The following is a 27,256-nucleotide window of genomic DNA, read 5'->3' as shown; positions in this document are numbered from 1 at the left end:
AGATTTAACATTTAATCATGTCACATCAAAAGAGTGCACAGAGAAGGGCTGTGAGGCTGGTGAAGGGTCTGGAGCATCAGTCCTGTGAGGGGCGGCTGAGGGACCTGGGGGGGTTTGGTCTGGAGAAGAGGGGGCTCAGGGGAGACCTTATTGCTCTCTACAGCTACCTGAAAGGAAGGTGTGGGGAACTGGGGGTCGGGCTTTTCTCACAGATAAATTAGTGATAGGGGTAGAGGGAATGGTTGTGCCAGGGGAGGCTCAGGTTGGAAAGGAGGAGACATTTCTTGTCAGAGAGTGGTCAGGGGTTGCTCGGGGAGGTGGCGGCGTCACCATCCCCGGCGGTGCTTAAGAAACGGTTGGCCCTGGTGCTTGGGGACACGTTTTAATGGGTGATACAGAGAGGTACAGGCAGCGGGGCGCCATGAGAGAGGCCGGCAGCTGCGGTCCTCCAGCCCCACAGGCGGCGCTGGGCGCTGGGCGTCACTCCCCGCCCGCTGAGGCGAGGCGGCCGTTTCCCGGGCGGGGCGGCGCGGAGCGGAGCGGCGCGGAGCGGGGCGGCGGGGCCGGGGCTGCCGCGTGCTCGGTGAGGGGCCGGGGCTGAGGCGGGGGCGGCGGGGCCCGGAGGGGGAGGGGGGTAGACCTGGCGGCCGTGCGGCTGCAGCCCCCGGGCGGGAAGGCCGCCGGGGGGGGGTGGTGAAGGGCTGGGAGGCGGTGATTGAGGTAATTTAACGGGTTGTGTGCCCTTAGCCGCCGGTGGTCCCGGGTCTGGCGGTGCTGTTTGGTGGGGGTGGGAAATGGAGGCTGTGGGTTGGCGATAAACCCGGCCCGAAATGCGCAGTGCGGGGCCAGCCGGGCTTCCTCCTGCTGCCAGGGGAAACTGCGCCTTGTTTTTGGGGTCTTTCTGCTTGAAAATAATGGGTTTTGGCCCGGTCTGTGCGCCTCGGTCTGTGATCCGGGGTGGGGTGGAAGGCATCTGGTAGGGGGAGACCTCCTAACGCCTGGTGAGGCAAGGCAGTACGGGGAAACCCGTCACCACTGGAGCTTTCGGCTATTCCTCCGTGTCTTCTCAGTAGTAAAAATCAGGTAGTTCCTTCCTAAAAAAATGCATAAGGTTAATATATATATGTCTGATAAAGCCAATTCTAAAAGCTTGTTATACTAGGCTACTAAAGGACCTTTTAAATTTGGGGACCAAACCCCAAATTATAAGTCAATTTTCAGCCAATAGATTCCTGATGCTAAATTTACACTTCAGTTAAAGTCTTCGTACGTACAGCTGTGGTGTGTGGGTGAAATGCTGTGGTACAGCACAGATTCACCAAATCTGAAGTCTGTTGGAAAATCGGCTGTGAAATTTTACCTGCTCAAGTCAGTGGCGGTCATAAAACAATCACTGTGGGGATGCTTTATTTAGATTTTTTTAGGTTTAATCATCTATGTTGTCTTCCTTCATTTTTTTTAGTTAATGTGCTCTTTAAATGTCGAGCCTTGTGTTCACAGTGTTTACCTACAGATCAGTTGTTAATAATGTGCAAAATTCTGTTACCCAAAGCGTAGCTCAAAAGAGCTGAAGAAACAAAAAGTTTACATATCTAACATGAACCTTGAAAGCTGGGTGTATCTGTATACAAGGACATCTGGACGTATTCAGATTTCCAGCTGCAAAAATTACCTTTTGTTGGTAGGAAATTATGAAATGTTAAAACCTCAGCATCGTAACAACTGCGTGCTCGTCTCCCCGTTCGTGCTCTTAAATTGTAAGTAATCCCTGCGACCGCTTCTAGGAGTCCTTGGACCGTGGGTTCATTGTCTTAACCATCAGAAATCTAGGCACAAATTGTACAAGATTTTGAGTAGTGCGAGATCAGCTTCTAGAGCTTTGTTTTGAGAGATTTTAGAAGATGTATGGGGACGGTGAGCGGGGAAGGAAGATAAGGGAACCCGTGGTGTAGTGTGTTTTTTGCTCTGGTAGAACCAGATGTACTTTTATCTGTACAGATGTATCCAAGCCAAGAAACTGAAGTCTGGGAACTGGGCTTTGTTTTGGTTATTGCATGTCTCTTCTAGGATTACTGTGCAAGTAAATGTAGCTATTTATGCTACCGTATTTCTTAGGCCTTATTCAATGACTTAGTTTTTCAACCTTTTTTTACTCTGTGCCTTTTTAACCTGTTTTTCTCCCCCTCTTCTTCCTTATGATTATTCCTAAATGCACGGCCTGGACTTTTAAGAGTGTAGTGGAAGTTTTCTTACAGTTTCATTATGCTGCTGTTATCAGTGAAGGCCTGATGAGATCCATGAGTTACCTGTGGAAACAAGTATGTTGGTAATGATTGAGTCTTTAAACAATGTACAAATGAAATGAAACTGCTAACTGAGCTCTTCAGCCGTGACAAGAGGTCAGGTATATAAAAAGTTGCCTTATCAGCAGTACCATTTGTTAAAGAAAAACAACCAAAAAAAAACACAGAAAACCACAACTTATTCTGATGAAGTAGTGGAAGATGAAGATACTTAAGTGACCTTTTCACTCTGAGAACTGCTTTATTGAAAGGCAACCAAAGGAACAGTGGAGTATTTTCTGGACACTAGAAGAACAGTTCTGCGGGATCAGCCTGCGGGTCTGTTCAGCTTAGCATCTGGTCTCAACAAGCGGGCAACAGTTTATGCATAGGAAAGAATAAAAACAATTGTGTTCACTAGGAAGTTGCTGCTTTTTGGTGGAAAATGTATTTGTTGGTAATGTATTAATTTAAGATTCTGAATGTCTTTTTTGCAGAGAATCAGAATGACTAAAAAAAGGAAACATCAAGAAGACTTCCAGAAAGTGAAATTAAAAGTTGGGAAAAAAAAGCCAAAATTAGAAAATGCAACAGACACCACCTTCAAAACAAAGACCATACAAATTCCTGAGCAGCTTAAAGAAGATGGATTGCTTACTGCACAGAACAGAAAACTTAACATAAAGGTATATTGTGGTAATACGTTCTGAAGTGACAGATAACGACTTGACATTTACATGTACCTTCTGCTTTCCTTTGCGTTGTCTTCCATATCTTGCAACTCTTAAGCTGAAGAGAGCTGTTGAGACTAAAATTTTCTAGTTCTACTTTTGAGACGAGCTGTAAGAGGACATCTTTTGGTTGTGCCTCTGTTAAGTCAGTAGGCTTGTATGTATACTTGAGAACAACAGTTATGTAATTACCTGAAGGACAAGTTATGGTATCTTGTTTTTCCTGTTGTTGAATATTGCTGATTTGTTCATTGTTTAAACCAATATTACGTTTGTTTTGAATTTACTACGCTGCTACAGACAGCAATACGTCATTGGAACAGATTCTGTATTTTCTAATATTTATAAAAAATGTGCTAGAAAATAGGTGAGGAAATTTAAAGAGTTTAGAGTGATAGTGAAAGCAAATGTTTGTGTTTCTTTCCTTGTAGGATTTGCTTTCACAGATGCACCATTACAGTCCTGGGGTTAAGCAAAATGCACTTCTTGGGCTCAAAGAGCTCCTGTCTCAGTATCCGTTCATAATCGATGCCCACCTTTCGAATATAATAAGCGAGGTGGCAGCTGTGTTTACAGACAAAGATGCTGGTGTCAGAGGAGCGGCTGTTCACCTGCTTCAATTCTTGGCTTCCAAAATAAGAGCTGAACAGATTGCTCCGTTTTTCCCCTTGGTAAGTGCCCATCTCTCCAGTGCCATGACTCACATCAGCGTGGGAATTCAGGAGGATTCACTGAAAGTCCTGGATGTTTTATTGGAAGCGTACCCAGCTCTCCTCACAGACCGCAGTGTTATATTGCTGAAGAATTTTGTCGAGCTTATCTCTCACCAGCAACTGTCCAAAAGACTGAAGAGCAGAGAGAAACTCTCCTGGATGCTGTCTGTTAACCCGAACCGCAGGGTAACTTCTCAGCAGTGGAGGCTGAACGTCCTCATCAGGCTCAAGAAGTTCCTTCAGGCTGTGGTAGACGGATCCAATGAAATCGAAGACGAAGGGCTTCAGGAGCAAAAGGATAGTCCTCATTCTGGGAGGAACCCCATATGTATAAGCTGGAAGGTCCACGCAAACAATCAGCAGCACATACAGCTGTATGAAAACGGTGGCTTACGACCAAAGATCAACTCCTCCTTTAGACTGAGGTGAGAAAACATCAATTCCCAAATTAGTTCGTGTCAACTTCATGGGCACAATTAATGTCGAACTGGGGCTTGCTGCTAGTGAAAGCACCTGTTTGATTCTCATTGTGGGATTGTGTAGTAGTTGTATTTCAGGGTATTTGGTGTAATGTGCAGTTTTACTGCAGAGGCTTGAAAAACTCAGCTTGTTAGCAAGTAAAAGCTTCCTTTATGCTGTTCATGATAATTCTGGAAGAGCAACATGTTAGTGGTTTTTTGGGGTGCAAACTGAAGACTGCAGATTATTTCAGGGTATGAAATACGTGTGGGGGCAAGCAGAGTGGGATTTCTCTACACTAAATGTGAATGTATCTGTTACACAGCAATAAGGAACTTGATTGAAACTTTGTGCTTTCACCTTCGAGAGTCTATAATAACTTGAGAAGGAATGTAATTTCTTCATCTGAATATAGCTTCCTTGTCAAATAGCACACTAAGATGCACCTGGCTGTGTGAAGCTCTGCCGAGTTTCCAATTTTGGATGTTCTAAATCAATTCCCAACCTTGTGTCTTCGCTATGGATAAAGGATGTGTCTGCTGAGACACGCTGATGAAAGTGGGGGAAAAAGCAGTGTGCTTAGAAAGGTTTGGGGCCCTAAGTAGACCTGAACTGAAGTTTAGGGAGAAATAACTAACCATATTTGTTTCTCTCTGTCTTTTCTAACTCACCTCAAACCAGAGGGGAACCCTGCCCTCCCCCCCACAATTCTTGTGGTACCTTTTTAATGTTGCCATCCTTGTGTATTTATGGTTATAGATGTTACCTGTGTGGTGGTAGAACAGCTGGCATGAACTACCTGAAAAGCTGAACTGCTGTAGCTGTTATACAGCATTTCTAATCTGTAGATCTCAGTTTGAAGAGAAACCACAGTCCTTGTTTCACTGCTGAGGAAGGCTGGCTACGGGATGGATATAAAGTGGTTTTACCAAACTGAGCAGAAAAAAGGTTTAAATCCCACTGTGGGATCCATCATTATGTCCACCTCATTGCTTTGAAGGAGGCGCAGAAGAAGAGGTGTTCTCTTTCAATACCATGGATGTGGGTCTGAATTAGCAGCTCTTTTCAATCTCCATCTTCGTGACACAGGAATGGCTGTTCTGTTCCTGTTCTCTTAGGCTTCCTCTGGGTAGATAATGTGTTATCTGTGGCATCTATGGGAAATTTACATTTTACTTAGCTTAATATAAAGCTTATTGTCACGAAAGTGGTTGCTAGCATAGCTTAAGAGTTCAGTGATGTCCAACAATAGCTGCTGCGGTTAAAACTACCTTGGAAACTAAAGCAGCGAGATCCAATTTTGAGGCAGGGGAGGGTTTCAGTGCGAAATGGTCCTATGGACTTCATCCTGCAGTCACACAAGGCTGGACCACCGAGTAGAAGGGGGTTCTTGTGCTGCGCAGCGTGTGCTGTGCCGTGCCCTGTAATAGCTGGAGGTGCCTTGTATCCGAGGTCTGGGAAAATAAACCACACCTGGTGTCACCTGAATCGGATTCCCCTTTTCTGAGGAGCTAGATTTCGGTGAAGCATCGCGATCCACTTCTGGTTATAAATGCTTTCACAAAGCTGTTCCACGCACGAGGAGGAGCCAGAAGAGTGGAAGGAAACACTGCTAGCATCTGAGGCAAAGTCGGCACAGAGAGCTGATGGCAGCAGGACAGAAGAATGGCAAGAGAAGGGATAGCCACACAAGGTACTGAAATGTTCTCATTCTCTTGTATTCGCTCGTGGGTTGGTGCAGCCCTTTGTACAAAGGGGCTAGCAGAGCTTGTTTTACTGGATATTTGTGGAATGTTAAGAGTGGAAGTTACCTGGGGGCTTTTGTTTGCTACCAGAAACAGGAAAGACACCTACAGCGTGAAGCCCTTCCCTCTGAAATCTTTCCTAGTAATCTGAAGATGTTTAATTCTGTCTCTTCCCATCCCAATTATGGCCTTTGATGGTCATTCCTGGGCCTCTGCTGCAACCATTACTGCAGGGACAGAAATGACCTCTAGTAAGAGGTGCAAAATGGCTTTGTTGAAGATCTCCAGTATCTCAAGTGGTGTGTGTGTGTTTTTGTTTAAAGAAGTCAGTGCAGAAATAATCGAGTCGTAACTGTAGGTAATCAGAATTGGCCAAACCAGAAATAATTAATTGCATTGTGCTTGTGTGTTGGTGGCAAAAGGGCTCATCACTAATACTGCAAATAGGTTTTAACTTTTTTCCTGTAAGAAGTAGGCTTCCAAACACCATTAATAATAATTTAAACATTTAATGTTGCCGATATGTTTGTGTTCCCGTATCTATTTAGTCTTGCAAGTCCATCAGGTAGGGGTGCAACCTCCTAGATTACAGCACAGGATTTTCCAAGGGTTTTCCAGCTAGCAGTATTAGCATTTGGTGAGCAGCGTAGATCTCTTCTGGAATGCTGGATGGTTCAGCAAGTCAAATATGAAGGCTTCGTTATGTTCTGTTGTATGTTAGGTCTTCACTCTATAGATGAATTAAAGATCACAATGAAGTAGGAGATTACTAGAACGTGTTTTCTGCCTGATGTGTTGCTGCTGACTGCGCTGCTTTTTGCATCACTTCGTTTCAGGTTTGGAATAATGGAAGGCCCTCACAGCTTGAATTTGGTGGTACCAAGGTGTGTCATCTTTTTTTTGGACTGGAAACGGTACTGAAGCGAAATGATAGAGCATCTGTTCTGCCAAGAAAGGATAAAACGAAGCTGCAGAGTAAATTGGAGAAGACTTGAGTGACCGAAATGGAAGACAAAGCACAGTGAATGTATATGTGTGTGCTGTGCATCGGATAGACAGAAGCGGAAAATACAGCTGAGTGTTTTTCTGCTGCAGTAGGTGATGCGTACCTAAGGAAGAGGAGCACAGTAATCTGATTCAGACTGCAAGACCAAGAGAAAAATTACTAACTTCCAATGACTTCCTATTTCAAGCAGCCAGCAGTTCTTTACGTATTTTCTGTTTCTTTTATGCTTCTTTGATTTCCCTTCCCTCAATTTCTTTCATTCCCTTACTGTCAAGTTGCAGCAGTGTTACAAAAAAAAATATTTTGTTTGGTATTCCTTATAGGAATATTGGCATTTTAAGAAAATTGACAGCTTAAGTTGCTACATACATAAGTATCTTGCAGCTCCCCTTAATAACAATTCATCCCAAAGTGAAGGTAATGAGCTTTGTGGTGTTTTTCAGAGCCACCCTGTTATTAAGGAGTAGCGATAACGGATATGTGACAAAAATATCGACACTTTAATTGACATCAAACTCTTCTGGTTCATTTATCCGTGGATGCACTCATCAAATGCATACTGAACAGATGGCGCTGATACTTCGTACCCCTTTTGCTGTCAACCTTGAAAGTGTAGAGGAGGTTATTTTGAGACCTAGGGGCTTCTTCTGAGGGGAGACATGAAAGCTATGCTAAGTTTTCTTTCCCAAAAGCCCTCACCATCTGGGTGGGATATCCCTTTTGGCACTCGTTCTTTTTTTTCTTCCCATTCCTAGTTTCAGGTAAGCACTAAAATAGAGGGCTGTGCTTTGTTACACTTCAGTAGGAATCTTGAGGCGTGTGTTCTCAGGTTTCATGCACTGCTCATTGTTTAATGAGGTGATTTTTCTGGTCCAGAAATAGCTTGCTGTAATGCCGGAGCTCACCAGCTATTCTTTTCAGAGAAATTGTTTAAAAGTATGACTTCAGAGCTATGTTACCCAATTACTGACACTTGAGAATCTCAGCCAGGTGTCTGGTATTCGCATATTACTGGCATTTATGGGACAGCACTGTTCAGTGAAGTTAGAGGTCTTGGTAGCAACTTACTCATCCGGTGACGCTGCAGGATTTGTGATGGGTAGAACTAGAAGATGAGATTTGTCTGCTGTGTCTTTAGATGTCTACGTTATTCACCTTAAACCCTATAGTCTAAAAGAAACTGATGTCTTCGCTGTAGTGTCTACAGAGTAGATAGTTAATAAAAATCATCTTATTTAAAGAGGAAAAGCAGAATGAAGTTGACTGCATATATTGGTTGTTGCTGTTAGTGCTGTTTGTTTGTTGTTTTTTTTTTTTTAAAGCTTCTTTGAAAACATATAGTAAATTGGTTGGCTTGAAAATGATAGGATGACTAGAGAAAACTGGTTAATCTCTTTAATTCAATACCAAGTTAAAATATTTGTAAACATCCTGTGGAAAGAAAGCAAGTAGTTTTTCAGATTTCATTTTGGGTGTTTATCTGTAAAGGAGAGTATCTTGGAGAACATCATTGAAACAGGAAGGGGTTTAATAGGAAATTGAGCATACTAATTTTTACTTATATTAAGAATTTAGAATTACAGAAGTTCCTTGCTATGAGCATTTTGTCTTCCGTGATGATTTTGTTTTCACAATGCCAGCAATTATGTGTTCAGGTTAACATTGCTCCTCTGTTTTTTTTAAAAACTTTTTAAGAGCTCTTTTGTTTAGAAACAGATCCAAAAGCTTCTGTATAGCTCAAAAATAGCAAGAGTGCTTCATGAGTTACTTTATTTAAAGAACATTCTTCTTAAAATGGATTTAAACTGCCTGAATTTATTTGGGAGCTGTATTTTATCATTTGTGTTGATAATCCCTTTTGGAAAAGAAAACAGAAGTGTAATCAAGAAAAAAAATATCTTGGTTTTCTTGCTTTCTGGGAGACGTATTCTAGTTTGATTTAAATGAAATCTCTTTATTTGGGGATATTTTTTGTTTATTATCAGAACATTTTAATAATTTTGAGCTAGTTGCTCTCCAGAGCATTAAAGCTAAGCTGTCTCAATGGGAATTGGTTATGGTTTTGCAGAATGATTTCTATTATTATGAGCAACCATTACATTTATTATAGCTGAAGATCATTATTAACTGTAATAAACCTCATGCATTTGACAATACTTTGTAGTCAGTTTCATTATTTTGCTTCAAGGAGCTTAAAACTTAAGGTAAAAGTTTGTTATTCCGTTGTGCTGAGCACGGTGAAATCTTGCCTGTTGCTTGAAGGCGATAATGATAATACAAATCGTATTTCTGCATTTCTGTAGACCTTACATGTAACAGTGGGGAGAGAAGTACTGAAATCTAAGAAGCTGCTATAGAAGCGCACAGATTTGCAGGGAGTCTCGGGAGCAGGTTTGTTGTAGTTGGTTCAAACTATGGTCTGAATTTTTGGGTTAGACCTGTGTGGTGCCAGGAGTTGGAAGGGACCCATAAGGATCATCAAGTCCAACTTGGGATATTCTGTCATTCTATGATCCCATTATTCCTAATTGAAATGTTTAGCAAGAAAGCAAGCAAACCTTAAATGCATTAAAGTATTTTTTTTCTGGTGTAAAGAAAAGAAAGCAGTATTGCTGAATCTGTTTTTAAAGGTGTGATCTTTATCTTTTTCTTTTATCTTTTCTTTTTTTTTTTTTTGCTTTTGTCGTTTAGGTCTCTGGCAAGTGTAATGGACAGTGCAGAAAAAGGCCTGTCCTCGGCTGAAAATTTAAAAGGTTTTATTGAGATAATAATTCCGTTACTGATAGAGTGCTGGATTGAAGCATCTCCCGCACAATCAGCTCCCATTCTCGGAAATCTTTTGGAATCAGATTCTCAGCAGCTTATGCAGCAAGTGCTTAGTATAATACATTTATTGTGGAAGCTCACAAAGCGACAGGATGAAACATACAAAATGGTAAGGGAGAAGTGATCCGTGGCATAATAATGAGAGTTCATGTTGTTTTGATCAGAAACCAGTTGGTTGGTGATGGGAAATAGTGGAAATACTTGAGTAAGAGAGAAAAAGCCTAGGGTTTGAGCAAAACTGGAGTGTGGATTTGGTCAGGGCTCTTACTCTAGAACAGAATCTGTTGAACTGAGCAATGAGTTCAGCAGTGGTCTCCAGGAATCCTTCCTGACAGACCAGCACGGAAACTTTTGAGCCTGAAATTCATACTGGAGAAGAGGAGCGTTGTCTCCCAGATAACATCTAGAATATCAATCTGACCAAAGTGTGGTATGGAGTTGTTTTTTTTTTCTTGTTTTTACATGCTGAAAGGTTTTACATATCAGGGGTGGAAGGAAAAACAAACCCTAAACCCTTAGCAAGGTAAGGGACAAGGGTTGTATGAAGACACTAACTGCATGGCAGTACCTGCACTGCTGTGTCATGGTTGGTAGTATCACCCATGACACTGAATCAAAGCCTAAATAAGAGTTTTGGAAAGCATCTCTGAAGGTTTTTGCCCTGATTATTTTGTCTTTTATTTTGATAAATCTATTACTTTTTTTTTTTTTTTCCAATGTTTGCTGCTCTTCAGAAGGCCCTGCAAAAGGGAAAATACACACACTCTTTTGTCATTTTGGCTGTTGAAGGAATATCTTGACAGCTTTTATCTCTGTATAGGATTCTAGATTCACGTGCTGAACAAAACCTATGGACAGAATAATTACTACAAAAAATTCTGGAATCAACCCATTACACCAGAGTTAGCTAACAGACACAGACAGCCCAAGAGGGGTGAATTCAGTGTCCCCGAACAAAACGTGCTGTTCCCATTTACCTCTGTCCTTTCTACAGAGCCATTTGGGAGCAGGCAGAAAGGAGGCTGTGGCAGCCTGCTGCTGCTAACCTTTTTCTGTAGGGTGCTTTAGGGCTGCTGCCCTTAGCCACAGGGTGCCTGCCTTTTGGTGACAAGAAAGGAGTGCTCCTGTGTCAAGATGTAAGACATTTCAGGTACACACAGGTGCATTATGACCTTAAGATGGTCAGAAGAAAATCTGACGTCCATCCAAATTTTTTTTTGAGGATACTGTGTTTTATAACTGTATCTTCTCTGTTCCTTTATAGTTACCTTATATATAAGTACATTCAAATAGCTCAGTTTGAAAATGGAAGTTTTGCTTATGAAACAGTCCTTGGGCTTTAAGGGCCAAAGTGTTTATTAGAGATCTTTTGGCAAACCACTCTGAATGTGCTTGGTGGGAGCCTGTTAAGCTTTGAAGTAGTTTAATGGTCATTCTCTTGAATATCTGAATGTATAAAAAAGATTGTTGTGCGTTATCAATTTAATAACAATGCAAGCTTCTATGTGTGTGTAGTGGGTTCTGCTAGATAGTTTGTGGGATGGTGACTTAGAGTGTCTGTTAACCCACAAGGTGAAATTATTTTTGAATATAAAAATGTTACTCTGTAAGGATGACCTTTTTCAGTAAGATGTTTTGTTGGAAGTCCTGAGCTACAAGTATGTTAATAATGGGAAAGATGAAGGCAGTGTCAGAGCATGTCTTAAGGGAAAATTCAGAACAGTCACTGCAAGTAAATCAGAGTTCACTGATACATTAATGTAAAAGTTCATACTTTTCAGTTCTGTTCATACCTGTATGAACTTTCAGTTCATACCTGTAACTCACTTGGTTTAATATTGTGTATATCCACTTCAGTATGTGCTAGGAACACATACTGCTCCAGTTTGGATTAAATGTTATCCCTCAGTCTTGAATTGTATCACAACTTTACTCCCTTGTTTTGTGGATCTTCCTGTTTGTGCATGATTGCATTGATGGTTTTCACTTACTGCTGTGTTTTCTGTCATCTGCTTTCCCTAATAGGAAGTGTGGCTCCGAATGAATTACCTTGTTGATTTCAAGCACCACTTCATGCGTAGTTTTCCTTACTATTTACAAGAAACAGTAAGGCACAAAAAGAAAGATTCGTGGAAAGGGTAAGAATAAAATCAGTGTTGTGTTAGAGCTTTTAGTTTCGTAAAATGAGACAACATATGTGAGCATTACTAAGTTTGTAATGTTGTAAAACTTTTTATTGTGTGTTCCTGGGAGGTCTGTACATCCAGAGTTTTGGTTGTACTTCTTAAAATTTTTGTATAGGAAGTCATCTGAAAGTCCTCCAGTAGAGATGAAAAAGCTGTCTTAAAGAAGTGAAAGTACTGCAAGCTGTGCTCCTGAAAATGGAGCTGTCATAGTGGAATCTTGCTTTTTTTCTAAGGGTCTATCGTGCTGCAGGTATATTTGTGTTTGAAATCATGTTTGGTATTTCAAGTATTGCATTTTCCATTCCTAGAAGGGCACAGAGATTAGAAGTACAGCAGAGCTCCTACTGAAATACTTAACTTTCAGCTAAGCCTTACCCATTAAGTTGATAAAGCCAAAAAAAATGTTCTGCTTTTCCAGGATTTGACCTGAACTCCTTTTTGAAACTGAAAATCTGAGAACTAGTATTTGGGGAACGCAACCATGTTTCTTGTCTTGTAGATGACATCCTGACTTATTAAAATTCTATTCATCCTTCTTCACTATACTCCTAAACATGTACCCTATTCTTGCACTTGAAAATAAGTATGCTGTTGGATAGATACTGGAGACTTCCGCAGTTTTGTTTTGGATATTAATTGAGGACTTCCAAAAACATACCCTCATGTCATGTAACTAAAAACAGTTGCCTGTCTGTTTTCCCTACTTACCAATATATTGGTGTAAAGGCTTGCATTTAGCAATCTCACATGGCATTTTAAGGCTTCCGTCCTTCTCCAGTTTGCAAAATGTTACAGAAATTTATCACAGTTCTGCTGATAGCCCTTAGTGCTAACGCATTCTGAACATGAAAAAAGATATTAGTATTTATGCAATGTGTAAATTAAGCCCATAGCTTGAGATTTACTTCCCCATATTTTACCAGTCAGCTTTATTGAATTGAAGAGTGACTAGGCTTCAGTTAGCACAGGGCAAAGTGCTCTGTTTTGTAATTTTCACAACTCTGTATCATGTACTGAGTGTAGGCATTCATATGTACAGCTTTCTGTAGATAAATTCGTTTCTTTTGGTATTCTGTGAGTGTTCAGTCAGCGTGCAGTGAAGTTCCAGCATTAGATGTCAAGCTGCAACATCCTTGATTCCTTTCTTGGTAACCCTTAATTTGGACTTTCAGACCTCTGAAGGATATAGTAACGGTGATAAATGTGTTTCTTATTCCACAGGAGATTGGAAAAAGGTACATAAATGAATTTCTCTACGCTGTTCATGGTGCTTTTAGTTGTGTGACAGTGACAAAATCCATGTGATTCTTCACAGAAGAAGAAACACACAAAAAAAACAAAACTAAGGGGTCATTTTTCTAGTGTTCCTTTTCCTGTTTCAGTCACCTAAAAGTGGTGCTAGACCAGGTAAAAACCTCAGAGGAGAAATCAGCCGTAGAGACACAATTTACAGCTTTGGTTCTCACTGCCACTATAAATACAAGAAATGGATATCATGGTGGCAAAACAAAAATTGTCATTTACCTGAATGGGGTGTAAAACTCAAATATGAAGACTCTTTTTAAAAGTATACTTGCTTTAAAATTTCAGTATTTATGATTTTTCTTCTCCATGTGGTATAATTCCTTCTAAAGTAACAGTATATTAAAAAGTGTAATTTTTTTTTTGTTTTTTTTTTTTCTTTTTTTCCCCTCCCTTCCTCCTTAGCAACAAGTGTTGTATGACACCCTCAAACAGCGTAGACCATCTTTTACTGAACTTAACCTTGTGCGACATAATGGTTTCACTAGCAAGCGCTTCAACGCTTCAGGCAGATTCTGGGTGGTTGGACATGATACGGAAATTTGTGACAGATACTCTCCAGGATGGCAGCAGGCTGAATAGCAAGCAGGTGAACAGGTTGCTTGGTGTGACTTGGAGACTAATGCAAATACAGCAGAACAAAGGTAAGATGTGAGTAGTTTCTAAAAAGTGAAATGTAGGCACTGACAAAGAGATTGAGTTACTTTTTTCATATCAGGTCACTTTGTCTTACATCCATGGTTGTTACATCCATAGTGTATTTTGTCTGTAGAGGTAAATTGAATTCCATGGTCATATCCTTGTACATGGCATTGAAAATTGCTTCATTATTAGGAAAGCTGCTAGATTCATAGTGTTGATATACAAAGTGTATATTTGTGTACCTGTCTTCTGGTTTTACTTCTTAAGGCATTCTTGTAAATGGGAAGACTAAATTTTTTCTTCACTGGAAAAAATAATTACAAGGAAGGAGAGTTGTGTGATATTTTAGTATTTTAGTGCTTATTTAAAATCATTAATGTAGCTTGTAGACATCCTTGAGTAATGTCAGATGGCCGTTCTAGTTCTATGGTACCATGAAAAGTGTTCGAGACCAGGCTGGATGGGGCTTTGAGCAACCTAGTCTAGTGGAAGGCATCCCCTTCCATGGTAGGGGATTGGAACTGGATGGTTTTTAAGGTACCTTCCAGGCCCAAACCATTCTGTGATTCTATGAAATGCCGAGATAATCCTGATGAAAGCTGTGATAGCATTTGATTTTAATCCTTTTCGAAGGAAAAACATGTTTCCAGTTATGACTTGCACGACCAACATAGTGTTTTGGGTTCTCTTCCCACCCCCTCACCAAAAATAACACTTGACTGTGATCCAGATAAGACTTGTTTGCCATGTCTGTTACTGGTTGATGCAGGACTTCCTAAAGACAGGAATTTCTCAGTAAGTCTAAAGGTGACAGTGGTCTGTTGTGTCTTACTGGTCTGGTAAAATTAAATTCCACAGCCAAGTGGCATTTATAGAAAACGCTATCTCCCTGGGAACAAAGCTAATAACCAATCAATCATTCCTATCTATACTACAAAATTTAGCTTCCTGCTGAAGGCAAATAATAGTCCACAGTCAGAGATGTGCCTGTCTCATCATTTGAGCCAAAGCAGAAGAGCTGATACTAAAGAAATACGTTTCCAACTATTATATCAGATGCTTCACACTCTTCTTTGTAGTAAAACACTGAATTTTGCTTTGTCTACAAGACTCTTGTCAGATAGCTGAGAATAGCTTGTGTTTCTCTAACCAAAGTAGCCATTTTAGTAAAACAGTTCTCCTGGAGAGTGCAGAAAATGAATAAGCTTTAAAAACAAAAACAAAAAATAAGTGAATTTCCAAAAGATTGATGCATATGGATCTTGTCTTCTCATTCTGTAAAGGTTCAGGGATTTTGTTGCGAGTGGGAAATTGTTTACCTCAGGAATCTGTATCCGTTTGTGTGAACAATTTATCTTGTCCCTTCTAGATAATCCTTGTGCAGTACTAAGAGCCTGACTAGATGTAAGATTAAACCTCATTTGCTAGACGTAGAGGAAGTACAGTTTCAACAGGCTGGATAAATGGGCTGATGAGAACCTCATGCAGTTCAGCGAGAGGAGGAGCAAAGTCCTGCCCCTGTGAAGGAGCAGGCCCATCCGCCAGAACATGCTGGGGCTGCCCAGATGGAAAGCAGCTTGGCAGGAAAGGATCTGGGTGGACACCGTGTTGACCATGGAGTACTGTGTCCATTCTGGGCTTCCCAGTTCAAGGGAGATACGGAGCTACTGGAGAGAGTCCAGCGAAGGACCACGAAAATGGTTAAGGGACTGGAGCGTCTCTACTCTGAGGAAAGGCTGAGAGAGCAGCGGCAAAGGTGGCCCAGAGAAGTTGTGGAGCTCCCATCTTGAAAATCTCTCACCTCGGAAATATTCAGAAACTGTATGGATGTGGTCCTGGCCATCAGCTTTAGGTGATCCTGCCTGAGCAGGGGCGTTAGACCCAATGATATCCAGAGGCCTTTTACAGCCTAAACCATTCTATGGGGAAAAAAGTTTTCCTTTCCTGATTTTTTTGATGGTGTTCTAGAAATTCTGAACTGTATTGTATGAGGTGATATTCCAAAAGTTGGTACATACTGAAGATAAGTCTGATTTGTTAAAAACATATCTGAAATTGAGATTAAAGCACTGAGAAGCAGACAATGCAAAAAAAAAAAAAAAAGCTGTTAATGTTTTCTTAGAACGAAATGGAAATTGAAAAAGGGGAAACCTAGACAGAAAAAACAACTAAAGATGAAGTAAAAAACATGGTCAACCTCTTCAGCTTTATGCAACAAAAATATGGTGGCATCTTTGTAGTCCTGTTTTTTTTAGGACTGCCTACTTTGAGTAGTTATTTATGCGGGTGAAATGTAACATTTACTTTGGATGTCTACAAGAGCTTTGAGCTGACATCTGAAGATTTCTCTCCTTTGTTTAAGATCAAACTCTGGATCTGCTCTTTATAATCAGGACGTCTGTTGCTCGCTTGCATTTCTCAGGTATAACTTTAGCAGCAGTTTACCTGCTATTTGTATTTTTGATACATTTTCTTCAAGTGAGAGAGAACACTCAGTTGCTTCAGGAGGGTTGACACATGCTGATTAAAACTGGAATATGTTAAAAACCTACGAGGACCTCAGCTGCATTTTGGAAGTCTGTACAATGTGGACCTTTTAAATGCTACCTTTAGATAATGCATTTTTAAATTGCTTTTGTTTTTAAACTTGTTCTGCTCATAGGAACCAATTCAAACAGTAGGATCTGCTTCACTGAACGTGCCACGGAGAGTTATTTGAAGGTGGCTGAATATTCTACATGCTTAGAATATTTATTTCTTATACAATTTTCCGTTAACGTTAATACCTTTGTGATTTCCAGCTAATTAATGAACTGCTAATCAACTGAGAATAAGCAAGCGTTCTGTTTATGCAGTCCAAGAAAAATCTTCATTAGAAGAGTATGTGAAATAAGTTAATGTTTCTAGTGGAAAAAAAAAAAAGAACTTAATTTATCTTAATTAAAATTTGTTCTAATATTTGACATATTTCTCAGTTGATAGATTTGTTAGATTTCAACTTCTCAATGGCTCCCTGCATTATGATTAAGTATGGCCATGCCATTTCAGGTGCTTTATATCGTGTGTATTTTCCTGCGAATCTCTGTACAGTAACTTAAATACATTCCCTGGTTTTACTGGAGTTTTATCAATTAAGACTGGCCCCTGAACTGGACCTGTAATCGTTTTTAGTATGGAGCATTCTTGTTAAAATGTGGTCTCCTGGGGCAGAAGTAGCTCTGTTCAGTGTGGAACAAATTATTGTGTCTGGTTTTGAATGCATAACTTTAACTGCATTATACACCTGAATGGAAAACAAAAGTTCTGTGGTCTTGGATTATGAAAACAATGAAAATAAGTGATTACTGCTAGTTAAGTGCATCTTGACAGCAATTAGTTCACTGGGATCAAGCCCTATTCAGACAACTTGAGTGAGGGGTAGTGCTCTTCATATGCCTCTTATCTTTTCAGATATTTCTCTGCTCTTTTAGGCTTGTCTTCTCACAATTCAGATATTTGTATGATTTTTTTTTTTTCACGCTTTGTTAACTTTTACTTCCAATATTTCAGTCTGGCTTCTAAAGAAAATGTTTGGTCTCTTTTTCAGTCTACTGTAATAACTTCTGCACTTGCTGGCCAGTTTTAGCCGCCTTTGACATGAGGTTAGAGCTCAAACATTGTTGTAAGTCTGGTGATAAAGCGTAGTTGGCTAAAGCTTCAGAGAAGAAAAGGTTGCAGTGCAAGTTTAGCAGATCTCATTGTAGCGGCTGGCCAGTGGCTCTCAAGGTATGTATTTTCTGGTTAAGCAGCAAATGTGGTGTGGAGCCAGCTGGTTCGAAGACGTGGAGAGCTGCTGAGGCTGATGTGTGTGTGGCAGGGAGGGTTAGTCTGGAGATCACCGAAGGCAGTGGCGGTGAGGTTTTGGAAACAAGGTGAGGAGTAAAGGAGACCAGGGATGTGAAGTTACTGCGCTAGGGAAAAAGGATGTGGACGATAGCTGTGGAAAACAGGAATTTATTACTTATTGCACTCGTTTCGAGGTAGATAATGAGCTGTCTTCAGGAAGCTCTGAAGCTTTCACGTACGTGCTGTCTCTATAGCTGCGTGCTTCTTTGATAAGCTACACCACGAAGTGTTTTAATGATTCACCGATTTATCCAGTGGTTTCTTTTGAAGCCTTTGGGTACTTCCCTATGGAAATAACTGTAGGTAGCTGCAGATACAGATTATATGTAATGTGTGTGTGTATGTATGAAATCAGCCGATTCAGCAGCACTATTTGAATTTTGTCTATATTTTCATTCTAGTGGCTACGGAACCCTTGATAAAGGCAGTATATACGCTATACCAGCAACGGAATCTCCTCCTTCCTGTTCGTACGTTGCTTTTGAAATTTTTTAGCAGAGTTTACCAAAAAGAAGATTTGAGGACTCAAAGAATCAGGTAAAAACCAAAACAAACAAACAAACAAACAAACAAAAAAAAAACTTCTATATTCCTTTTCATTTCAACACAGCATGTTTATTTCAAAAGTTAGAATATTGAAATGCTGGCATCCATTAGCACAGTCAAGCTTTGGGAATATAATTATTTTCTGTCTGTCCTCTTCTTCTTTCCAATCCTGTATTGTGGTCAGGCCTGAGTATATGTAATTAGATCTACAGACAGTAAAATCTAACGTTTATGCTGTGAATCTTAGAAAAAATACAGGGAATTTGAAAGACAGGAAAAGACTAGGCAGCATCCCATTTTCCTCTTCTTTTTCACCCAAAGTGAAAAAGATTTTTTCCATACTAATTTCCCTGAGGTTACATAACCACTGTTTTCTGAACTTACCTTGAAGTTCTGAGTATCTCATCCATGGCTTCATATGACCATCTAATGTCTAGAAAGCTTTAACTTTCAACTTTTAGATGTCACAAATGGCAGTATTTTTCCTGCTATTTTCCTTTTCTCAGTCCTCTGCATGGAATTTTAACATTTTTAGTAACTGAAGACTGAACTCTCAAAAGGCCAAAATTATTTGCAAAAAGAATGTATACACCTATGTAAGATATTTTAAGATGGTATAATCTTTATGGACTGGAACAGTCCATTTCTTTCCATTAGAATCAGTGTTTTCCAGTCTTCAAGATGTGGACTGGGAAGTGGATCCTGGTTGACATTCGTATTATTATTCCATTCAGCTTGATATTACAGCTTTTTAGCCTTCCTGTGGCTGCTCTTCTCAATTATTTTTTTTTTCTCAGAAGCTTGTTGAGAGCAGTATAAGAGGAACAGAGTTCATATTGAAACAATTTCCATGAAATGGAAATGAAACTTTATTTTTTAGGTGTATCTGATTCTTAAAGGATGGGTGGCAGATTTTGGCCTGCTGTTGCCTGGGAGGAAGGTGGAGAGCACCTACCTTTAGTGCCCTCTTATGCTGTTATAGACACTTTGTTTTCTCAAACTTTTTGGTGAGGGGTTTTAAGTCTATTGAAAATTTGATGATTTTTATCATCATTATGCTAATCTTATTGACACCTTCAACTTGAACTTCTTGATTTACACATGTAATCATTTGTTTAAGTACTGAGATGATACAGTATAACTTACAAACCAAAATTATTCTATCTCATAATTAAAACTGTCACAGAAATGTTGCTAATCCTGCAAATTCAACTAAATTATTTTTTCCAGTTGTCTCTTTTACTTCCTTTTGACCTTGTATCTTGTTTGCAGTGTGTAGCTTTTTTTTTTTTTTTTTAATGTTCAGGGGAAATTAAGCAACTGTATTAGCTCTGTATGGCTTGTAGACAGTGGGAGTAATGATATGGTTTGGTCCCTACAGTTTTTGGTGTAATTTTTTTAATGTAGAGATGTAGCAGATCTATTAATAAGAGTAACTTCAGGAGAGCCATGTTTGAAGTAATTTGCCTGGGTGCCATAGGAATTCAATAATAAGACAATAAATAGGGTTCAGGAATTCTTCCTTTAATTATTGTGTAAACTATTAAGTTACACGTGAAAAATTTACTTTTAAATTTGAAAAGTGTGAGTAAAAGGCCTACCTGAAAACCTTAATTAAAATAATTCAGTACTTACTCCTTGGTATGTAGTAAAAAGAGAGATATAATAGATCAAAAAAGGGAAAACAGCAATCTGATTGCCCAGGATTCATTTTGTTTTGTTTTTTTTTTTTTTTTACTTCTTTTAGTCTCATGTTTTCTTAATATTACTGTTTGTTTTTTTTTAATCATCATTCCTGATTAAGAAATGAAACTGGCTAAAAAAACAAGGGCTTGGATGTTTTAGAAAGGGTAGAAAGGATACTTTATTGTGCTTGACAAAAATAGTTGATTTACTGTAGCAGTTGAACAGAGAAAGAAAAGAAACTAAAATCATGTTATCAACTCCTATTTAAAGCAACCAATTCTAGCTGCACATTCTGTTTTAAGATTTATCAGAATTGAAGAGCCAAGACGTCCGTAAAGGTAGAACTGAATTTGAAAGTCTAATAAAAAGAGTTGTGGCTTGACTGGGGAGCTCAGGGGTAGTCAGAATGTGGCAATAATATAAAGTGATAAGACTAATGAGAAATTGAAATGTTGATTTGCCAGCATATGGTCACTTCTCACACACTTACTTTCTAAAAGAGCTGTAAGTATGTAGTGCAAAAACTGTGCCAAATAAATGCTTATTTATTTATAACCTTAGTAGCATACCAATGTGCTCACATCTTCAAGTGAAATATTGTACACAAACCATACTGTTGCAGTTTATTGTCATTTAATTATACCTAACATTAAAGCAACTTAGTCAAGACTGGAAAAAGTAGGGTTTCTTGTTTGTTTTTGATTCCCCAAAATAACTCTCGTTCTTTCTTTAGAAGTCGAAGTAAAGTATTATCTCGTTGGTTGGCTGGTTTACCTCAGCAACTTGCTCTGCTTGGCTTGAGAAACCCCGAGCTCTCAAATCAGCTGATTGATATCATTCATTCTGCTGCTTCTCGTTCAAACAAAGAATTATTACAAAGTTTACAAGCCACTGCTGATCAAATATACGGTAAGACTTTGCTCTACAGCATACTGATTTTTTTTCCATCGCTTTTTAGGAAAGTTGCAATACATGGAAAATACAAGTGTTTATTAGGTAAAGTGTTGTGTGGGGGGAGATCAGTCACTCACAGTGAAGGTTAAAAGGAATGATGTATGATTTCCTAAAGGCTGGCAAAATGGTTAAAATGTACAGTTAAAGTTATTAGGACTTTAATTTGATAAATCAAAAGCTTCAGTTTTTGTGAAATCTGCTTGTGGTAGTATTGCTTCTATTTTTTCTTTCTCTCTTTTTCAGTGTCAAGTATAGTGCCGTACCTTCAGTAAATGTTATAAGCTGGTATATAACAACAGCTAGAAAATATGAGGGGTCACTGCACGAGGCACTTGTGTGAAAGCTTTTGTGTATTTAGAATGTTTAAATTTTGATGTTTTAATACCACTTTCCAGAGTTTTCCAATTTTTTTTTTTCTTTCTATTAATTTAATGCATGCTGCTCCTTTTTGAAGCTGAAGCCTTGCCTGAAAGTGATTTAAGTTCTGTGGGTCTAGGGCAGTTCTTGCTTGTTATTACCTAAGGAAGGGGGAATATAGTCTGTTCTGTTCTACTTGCTGTTTCAAGAAACACAAACAATTTTATGTCCATATGTTGTTAAACCCATACCTTGCTCCCTTTCCGCAAGAGATGAGTGAAACAGATTCTCCTCTTTACAAGAAATAAAATATATTTGGGTCCATCAAGGTGATTATACAGTTGTAAGAATTTTATTGCTGTGCTGGTAATAAATTGCCTGTTAGCACCTATGGGCTTTTCTGCTAAAAATGAAAATGTTCTCTTCTCCACAATTGCATTGTTGTGCAGTCTGGCAATTTTGTTGTGCGTATTGTGATAGATTTAGGCTATTTTCTCGACCAAGGCTCATAAAATAAAGTGGTTTCATCTGTTTTCAGTTTAAAGTTAAGCTTCTACTTGTTTTTGGAGATATGAAATCAGAAATAAGACAGCAGATTTATACATGCTTGAAAATCAAAAGATAAAATATTTCTATTTTTATTATACGTCAATTTAAATCTAAATAAAATGCTTCTTGATTTTATTTTTTTTTAAATACGGACTCAATTCTTTTCAATAGTTTTTGGGAGTAGTGCTGGATCTAGGTGTCTCTTGATACCTGTTTCCTGAAACATAGCGTGTGTATATAATTGATAGGAAAATCATCTAAATATAATGTGTATCTCAAGTTTTTGTCACTGGTGTACAATCAGTTTCCCTAGAGCATTATTGCAGAAGAGGAACTCCGTGAAAGTGTGTTTACTGGAACACAAGGAGAGATGCATTTATAAAAATAATTTTCATAGGGCCTCCTGAGACATTTGCACGATGAAGGACATTGGTTTGTAGTTAGTTAGGAAAATACAAGTGAGAAATGTTTGATTCTATTTTACAAGCATTATTTTGTTATAATTTTAACTCCTCATAACTTCCCACTGGCTTTCCATATTGCTTTTGTTACACTTGCTTCCTCTGCTCCTCAGTTTTCTTCAATTTACGTCTTATTTTCCTACACTTACAATCTTTCAATACCTTAGTGACGTTAGGAGAAAACTGTGTTTTGTGCCTAGCTTTTAATTCATTCTTTGTGTGTTTTCAGACCCGCTAGATGGCACTCTGGTTCTGCTCCCAGCTGAGGCTCAGCGGCGGCTGGTTCAGCTGGTGTACTTCCTGCCGTGCCTCCCTGCCAGCTTGCTGGCTTGCTTGAGTCGCTGTTGTATTATGGGAAGAATGTCCTCAGAGCTGGCTGCCACTCTTATTGGGATCCTGCGCATGAGGTAAAATGCTTAACCCATGCTTTAGGTTGCTGGAAAAACGTTTTGAACTTCCTAAGTGGTTTGCGCTACTTCAAAACACGAAAGATAACACAGAACGTAAAAATTGGTACCTCGAGGAAAGTTAATGCTTCTGTCAAATTTTACTCTTAGACTTTCAGTTTACATTGACTGGTTTTCTGCAGTGTTTGATATCAAAATCATATCCCTTATCTGCAGTGTTTGATATCAAAATAATATCCCTTACCTTTAAAGCTATGCAGTATTGAGCAGCCTCTACCCTGAATGTTATCACTGGTGGTCTTTGTTCTGCCACGGATTGCAGCTCTTCCTCGTAAATACTTAGCCTTGACCTCGTAAATGCTTTCACTTCACGGTGTTTGTAGGGAAAAATAACCAACCAGTATGTATTCTCATGTTCTGCTCTGCTTTAAAGTTTTTAAACCTTGCTCCTCCTATAGTTACCACACTTAAATAACTCTAAATTGTAGTTGCTAGGCGAGTGTCTTGTTAGAAATCATTCACACACCTGTTGTTTTTCTCTTGGCTTGAGCACATTAGACTATGAAGGTGGGGAGAAATTGCTGTTCCACAGAAGTGAGAGGAAGGATTGCTGAGATTTCATTACAGTATTTTGCTTTGCTGCTTCTGGAAAAAGTACACTTGCTTTTTTCTATTTCTCACTTTTTTTTGGAGCTTGGATAAATAAATAGGAGTTGGGCTTGTATGAATTACGATGTACTGCCAGATACAGACCTGTTGATAATAGCCGTGTAAGGTGACTAACGTGGTGATAAAATTTATAATACTCTCTCTATATAATGTGTTATTGCTATAAGAGTGAAAATCTGTGTAGCTTTGGGAACATGGATCTCCAATTTTATTTAAAAAAATAATAAATCTTTGCCATATACTACAAATTCAGTCACAAACTGACCAACTGAAAGGCAGGCATTGTGAGAACTGAAGATGGTAATAAGCACTAAGCTGCTTTTTTTATTTTTTTATTAGATCTTATCTGATTTTCAGTGTGGGAGATTTTTACAGTAATAGTGTAGCTGAAGATTATCAAGAAGGTGCAGGTGGGCTGCAGGCATTTGATCCTTCTGGCAGAAGATGAGAGAGACTGCTGGGGGGCGGCATGCTTACCAAAAGTAGGTTACATCTTGGCAATGCAGGAGGAGGAGCAACTTTTCATTTTTTCAGAAGTGCAGAGAAAGTCTTTTGATCTTAATTTATGGCATTTGGAACATGTTTTAAACAAAGTTGGTTTCAAAGATTGTGGGTTATCTACCTGAGAAGTGGATCTGAAATAACCATGAAAAATGGAGCTTGGAGGAAAAGATTTTAATCTTGATTTGAGCATCACTTTTCTTTGGTAAGGTAGTTTCCACAGTGTGAAGAGGAATATTTTATTTTTTTTAAAAAAAGGAATCTGATCAGTTTTCTTCAGAAACATCTGGAAATAAATCTTTACAAAGGTTTGCATTAACTAATCTTTTTATAGACAAAGTGAATGTAACAGCATTGAAAATACTCTCACCTAGGTTGCCAACTTGAAAGTTTGTGGTAGAAATTTTAAAGAACTTGAAAACAAGCTTCGCTTTTTTTTTTTTTTCAGTTATTGCTCAGCTTCTTAATATGTAGATGAAACTTTTTTTATGGTCCTGATCATAGATTTTTATGGTCAGAATTTCAACACAGGATGCCTTTAAGAATCGGAGAACCACAATGATGTCAGAAATTTTAGTGGCTGTTGTGAAGGGGATGTCCAAAAAAATTCTTTGGGACCATTGTCTGGTGGCTAAAATTAGCCACCATGCATGCAAAAACACTGAGATAAGTAACAATTAATATTAACTTCTCAAGAACAGAGCAGTCTGACGCATCTTTTTGCTTGGGAAGGGATTAGTGCAGTTAAGAAAAAAAAAAAAAGTTGTCCATTTTCTAGATCTGAAATTTATCAGGGCTTTAAGAACTTCATCACCTGTCGTTGCAGGATACGTGAGCTAATTTTCTCTCATCATCAGCAAAGCCTGGCTGGATTATTGTGTCCAGTTTCGTGGCTTGCTTTTTAGGTAATGATATGGACAAACTGGACTGAATCTGAAGTAGAGCAGATGAAGAATGATAGTCTGTAAATTGTGATAAAGGGGGATGACTAACAAATTGGCATTGTTAGGCTAATAAGACTGGGAAGGAGGGGGCACTTGTCTTTGTGTGAATAAAAGGCTGTTGAAAAGGGATTTGAGAATGCAGTTTTAGCAGGGTTAGAAATATTAAGTGGGAGAAAATCACCTGTTTCGAGTGCTAACAAGATTTTCCAAATGCAGAGAGGTGCTGGAGTAGACTGTAGGAAGGAGGTATAGAATATGCTTCACAGCAGATATTTATGTCTGGATGTCATGGATGGCAGAGGTAAAGCCTTAAAGGAAGCAGGAGGGACTTGGTAACTTCTGGTAGTCATTTACAGCATTAGGATTCTTTGAATTAAACGTCTGAGTCCTTGAGGTGAACAGCTCTGTACCAAAACGTGTATAGTTTCACAGCTCAGCAACACAGTGTGGTTCATGGGACATTTTCTGTAGTTTCAGATGATGGTGGTGTTTAAAGAAACTGATATGAATCAGTTCGTTCAGAGATCACATTTATGAATAAAAATGATTTTGTCGCTAGATGGCACTGTTTTTCTTCCATTACCTTTTCCTTCAGTCTTGTGATGGGGGAGTTCTTTTAAATCTCTTTTCTTCTAAGCCACCTGCTTATCTGTCGCACTTTAAATAGATTGCATTCAGCAGCATCAGGGGCTCGCTGCTGTATTTGGCAATTGTTTTTAATTTCTTTTAAAGCTTTTATTTCCACACTATTCTTAGCTGGCAGATCATGTACGTTCTTACATGCATCAGAAAATGCACATACATACCTATGTATATTTGCCAGGGAGAAGCCACATGAAAGTGGATTTGATGAGAGTTCATACAGATGATGATAAGACTGTTACAGTTATTCCAGGAACAATCATTATAAGATGAATAAGCTCTTACATATCTTTCGTGTGTGTGCATGTGTGTACAAACTATAAAAGTAGATAGTAAATGTATCCAGATGGCTTAAACCACAGCCCTGTCATGGTACCAGGCAGTAAACATTAAATTTAATTACTGCATATTAACTTTGGGAAGTTTTTGTTAATTGGAAATGGATTTTGAAGGCATCCTGTAATTTCCATCTTTAATTTTTGTGGTGGTGAAATTAATAGCCAGCTGGGCTGCAGGAGCTGACCGTGGTGGACTCTGTGTGCTGAGAATCAAGATGATGGTGATGGTAATGCCACATATAACAAGAAGGTTTCTGAGCATGGGAGGGTGATTACCTATACTGTTAAATTGCTACGAGAGTTCTTGTGATGCTCTTGGCTTCTGTGCACTACAGCTCTTCCAGACAGCACAGGGCAAGGACCATGCTGAAATTGATGGTGGCTTAAATAGAGCCACCCTGTCTTCTTCAGTGCCTGCTGTGTGGGTCCTGAGCTGTAAAGTAACTTTAAATCCAGTCAGGTAGGGTTTTGAGAGATGGAGGTGTGCCAGACTTACGGGGTACAAATCCTTCTCCCCACTCCTGTTCTCATACACCAACAGGGGCGAGGAAGGGTGTGGAGGAACACGAGAACAGCCTGTGACCTCAGAGTGCGAGAAATGAGAGGTAACAACTTCTTGGAAGGAGTTAAGTTCTCTGAGTCACCTTCTGATTTAAGGCTCTGACAAGCTGAAATTTATGGAGACAAATGGAAGGATACGGGAAGTATTTTCTAAGTGTTTGCACTGAATCTGCAAGGTGGAGTTTCATTATTTAGGTGGCACTACTTGGACTGAAGTATCGAGACAGACTTTAGTCTTGATGCAATGTGCCACATTTCTAAAAGAATTAATGGAAAAAAATATTTTTGATGATTTATTGGAATAGTTTGTAAATAGTTGAATGGTAGTTCTCTACTAATTAAAGAATAGTGAAAATGTGTTGGGCAGGAAATATATAATGTTTAACCTAAGTGGACCTTAGGTTTGGAATTCCAGTAGCGAGGTGGGGGTTGGTCTGTTCTCCTACGTGCCTGGTGACAGGATGAGGGGGAATGGGCTAAAGTTGCGCCAGGGGAGTTTTAGGTTAGATGTTAGGAAGAATTTCTTTACTGAAAGGGTTGTTAGACACTGGAACAGACTGCCCAGGGAGGTGGTGGAGTCACCATCCCTGGAAGTCTTCAAAAGACGTTTAGATGTAGAGCTTAGGGATATGGTTTAGTGGGGACTGTTAGTGTTAGGTCAGAGGTTGGGCTCAGTGATCTTGGAGGTCTCTTCCAACCTAGGTGATTCTGTGATTCTGTGATTCTGTGAACCTCATCTTGACATTGGAGTCCTGGCTGAGTCTGTGAGGATATGGCTATAGAAACATAAGGAATTCTCTCCACGAATTGAAGAAATGTATTAATTATGAGTCGTCTAATAGGGATTAAGGTCATAAACCTTAG

The 27,256-nt window shown here is 39.3% G+C and overlaps 1 protein-coding gene across 4 annotated transcripts in view; it reads left to right on the top strand.

The window, feature by feature from the left end:
• Nucleotides 1–433: 433 nt before the first annotated feature.
• TEX10 (testis expressed 10) overlaps nt 434–27,256 on the top strand; it is a 50,449-nt gene continuing 23,626 nt past the window's right edge. Inside the window, exons 1-9 of one of the 4 annotated variants that reach the window (XM_027451850.3) lie at nt 434–583; nt 2,780–2,968; nt 3,445–4,151; nt 9,628–9,871; nt 11,788–11,900; nt 13,656–13,894; nt 18,179–18,314; nt 20,746–20,918; nt 22,560–22,737. In XM_027451850.3, coding sequence (XP_027307651.1) covers nt 2,789–2,968; nt 3,445–4,151; nt 9,628–9,871; nt 11,788–11,900; nt 13,656–13,894; nt 18,179–18,314; nt 20,746–20,918; nt 22,560–22,737 — 1,970 coding nt within the window. In that variant the 5' untranslated portion in view covers nt 434–583; nt 2,780–2,788. Of the gene's footprint in view, nt 584–738; nt 1,084–1,572; nt 1,758–2,779; nt 2,969–3,444; nt 4,152–9,627; nt 9,872–11,787; nt 11,901–13,655; nt 13,895–18,178; nt 18,315–20,742; nt 20,919–22,559; nt 22,738–27,256 lie in introns of those variants that run through there. The other 3 variants (XM_027451849.3, XM_038174669.2, XM_027451851.3) reach the window with 3 other exon arrangements.

This window comes from Anas platyrhynchos, chromosome 2, assembly GCF_047663525.1.
Source record: "Anas platyrhynchos isolate ZD024472 breed Pekin duck chromosome 2, IASCAAS_PekinDuck_T2T, whole genome shotgun sequence".
Lineage (NCBI taxonomy): Eukaryota > Metazoa > Chordata > Aves > Anseriformes > Anatidae > Anas > Anas platyrhynchos.
Note: the sequence above shows the minus strand (reverse complement) of the source record. Positions and strands in the feature narration are given on the sequence as shown.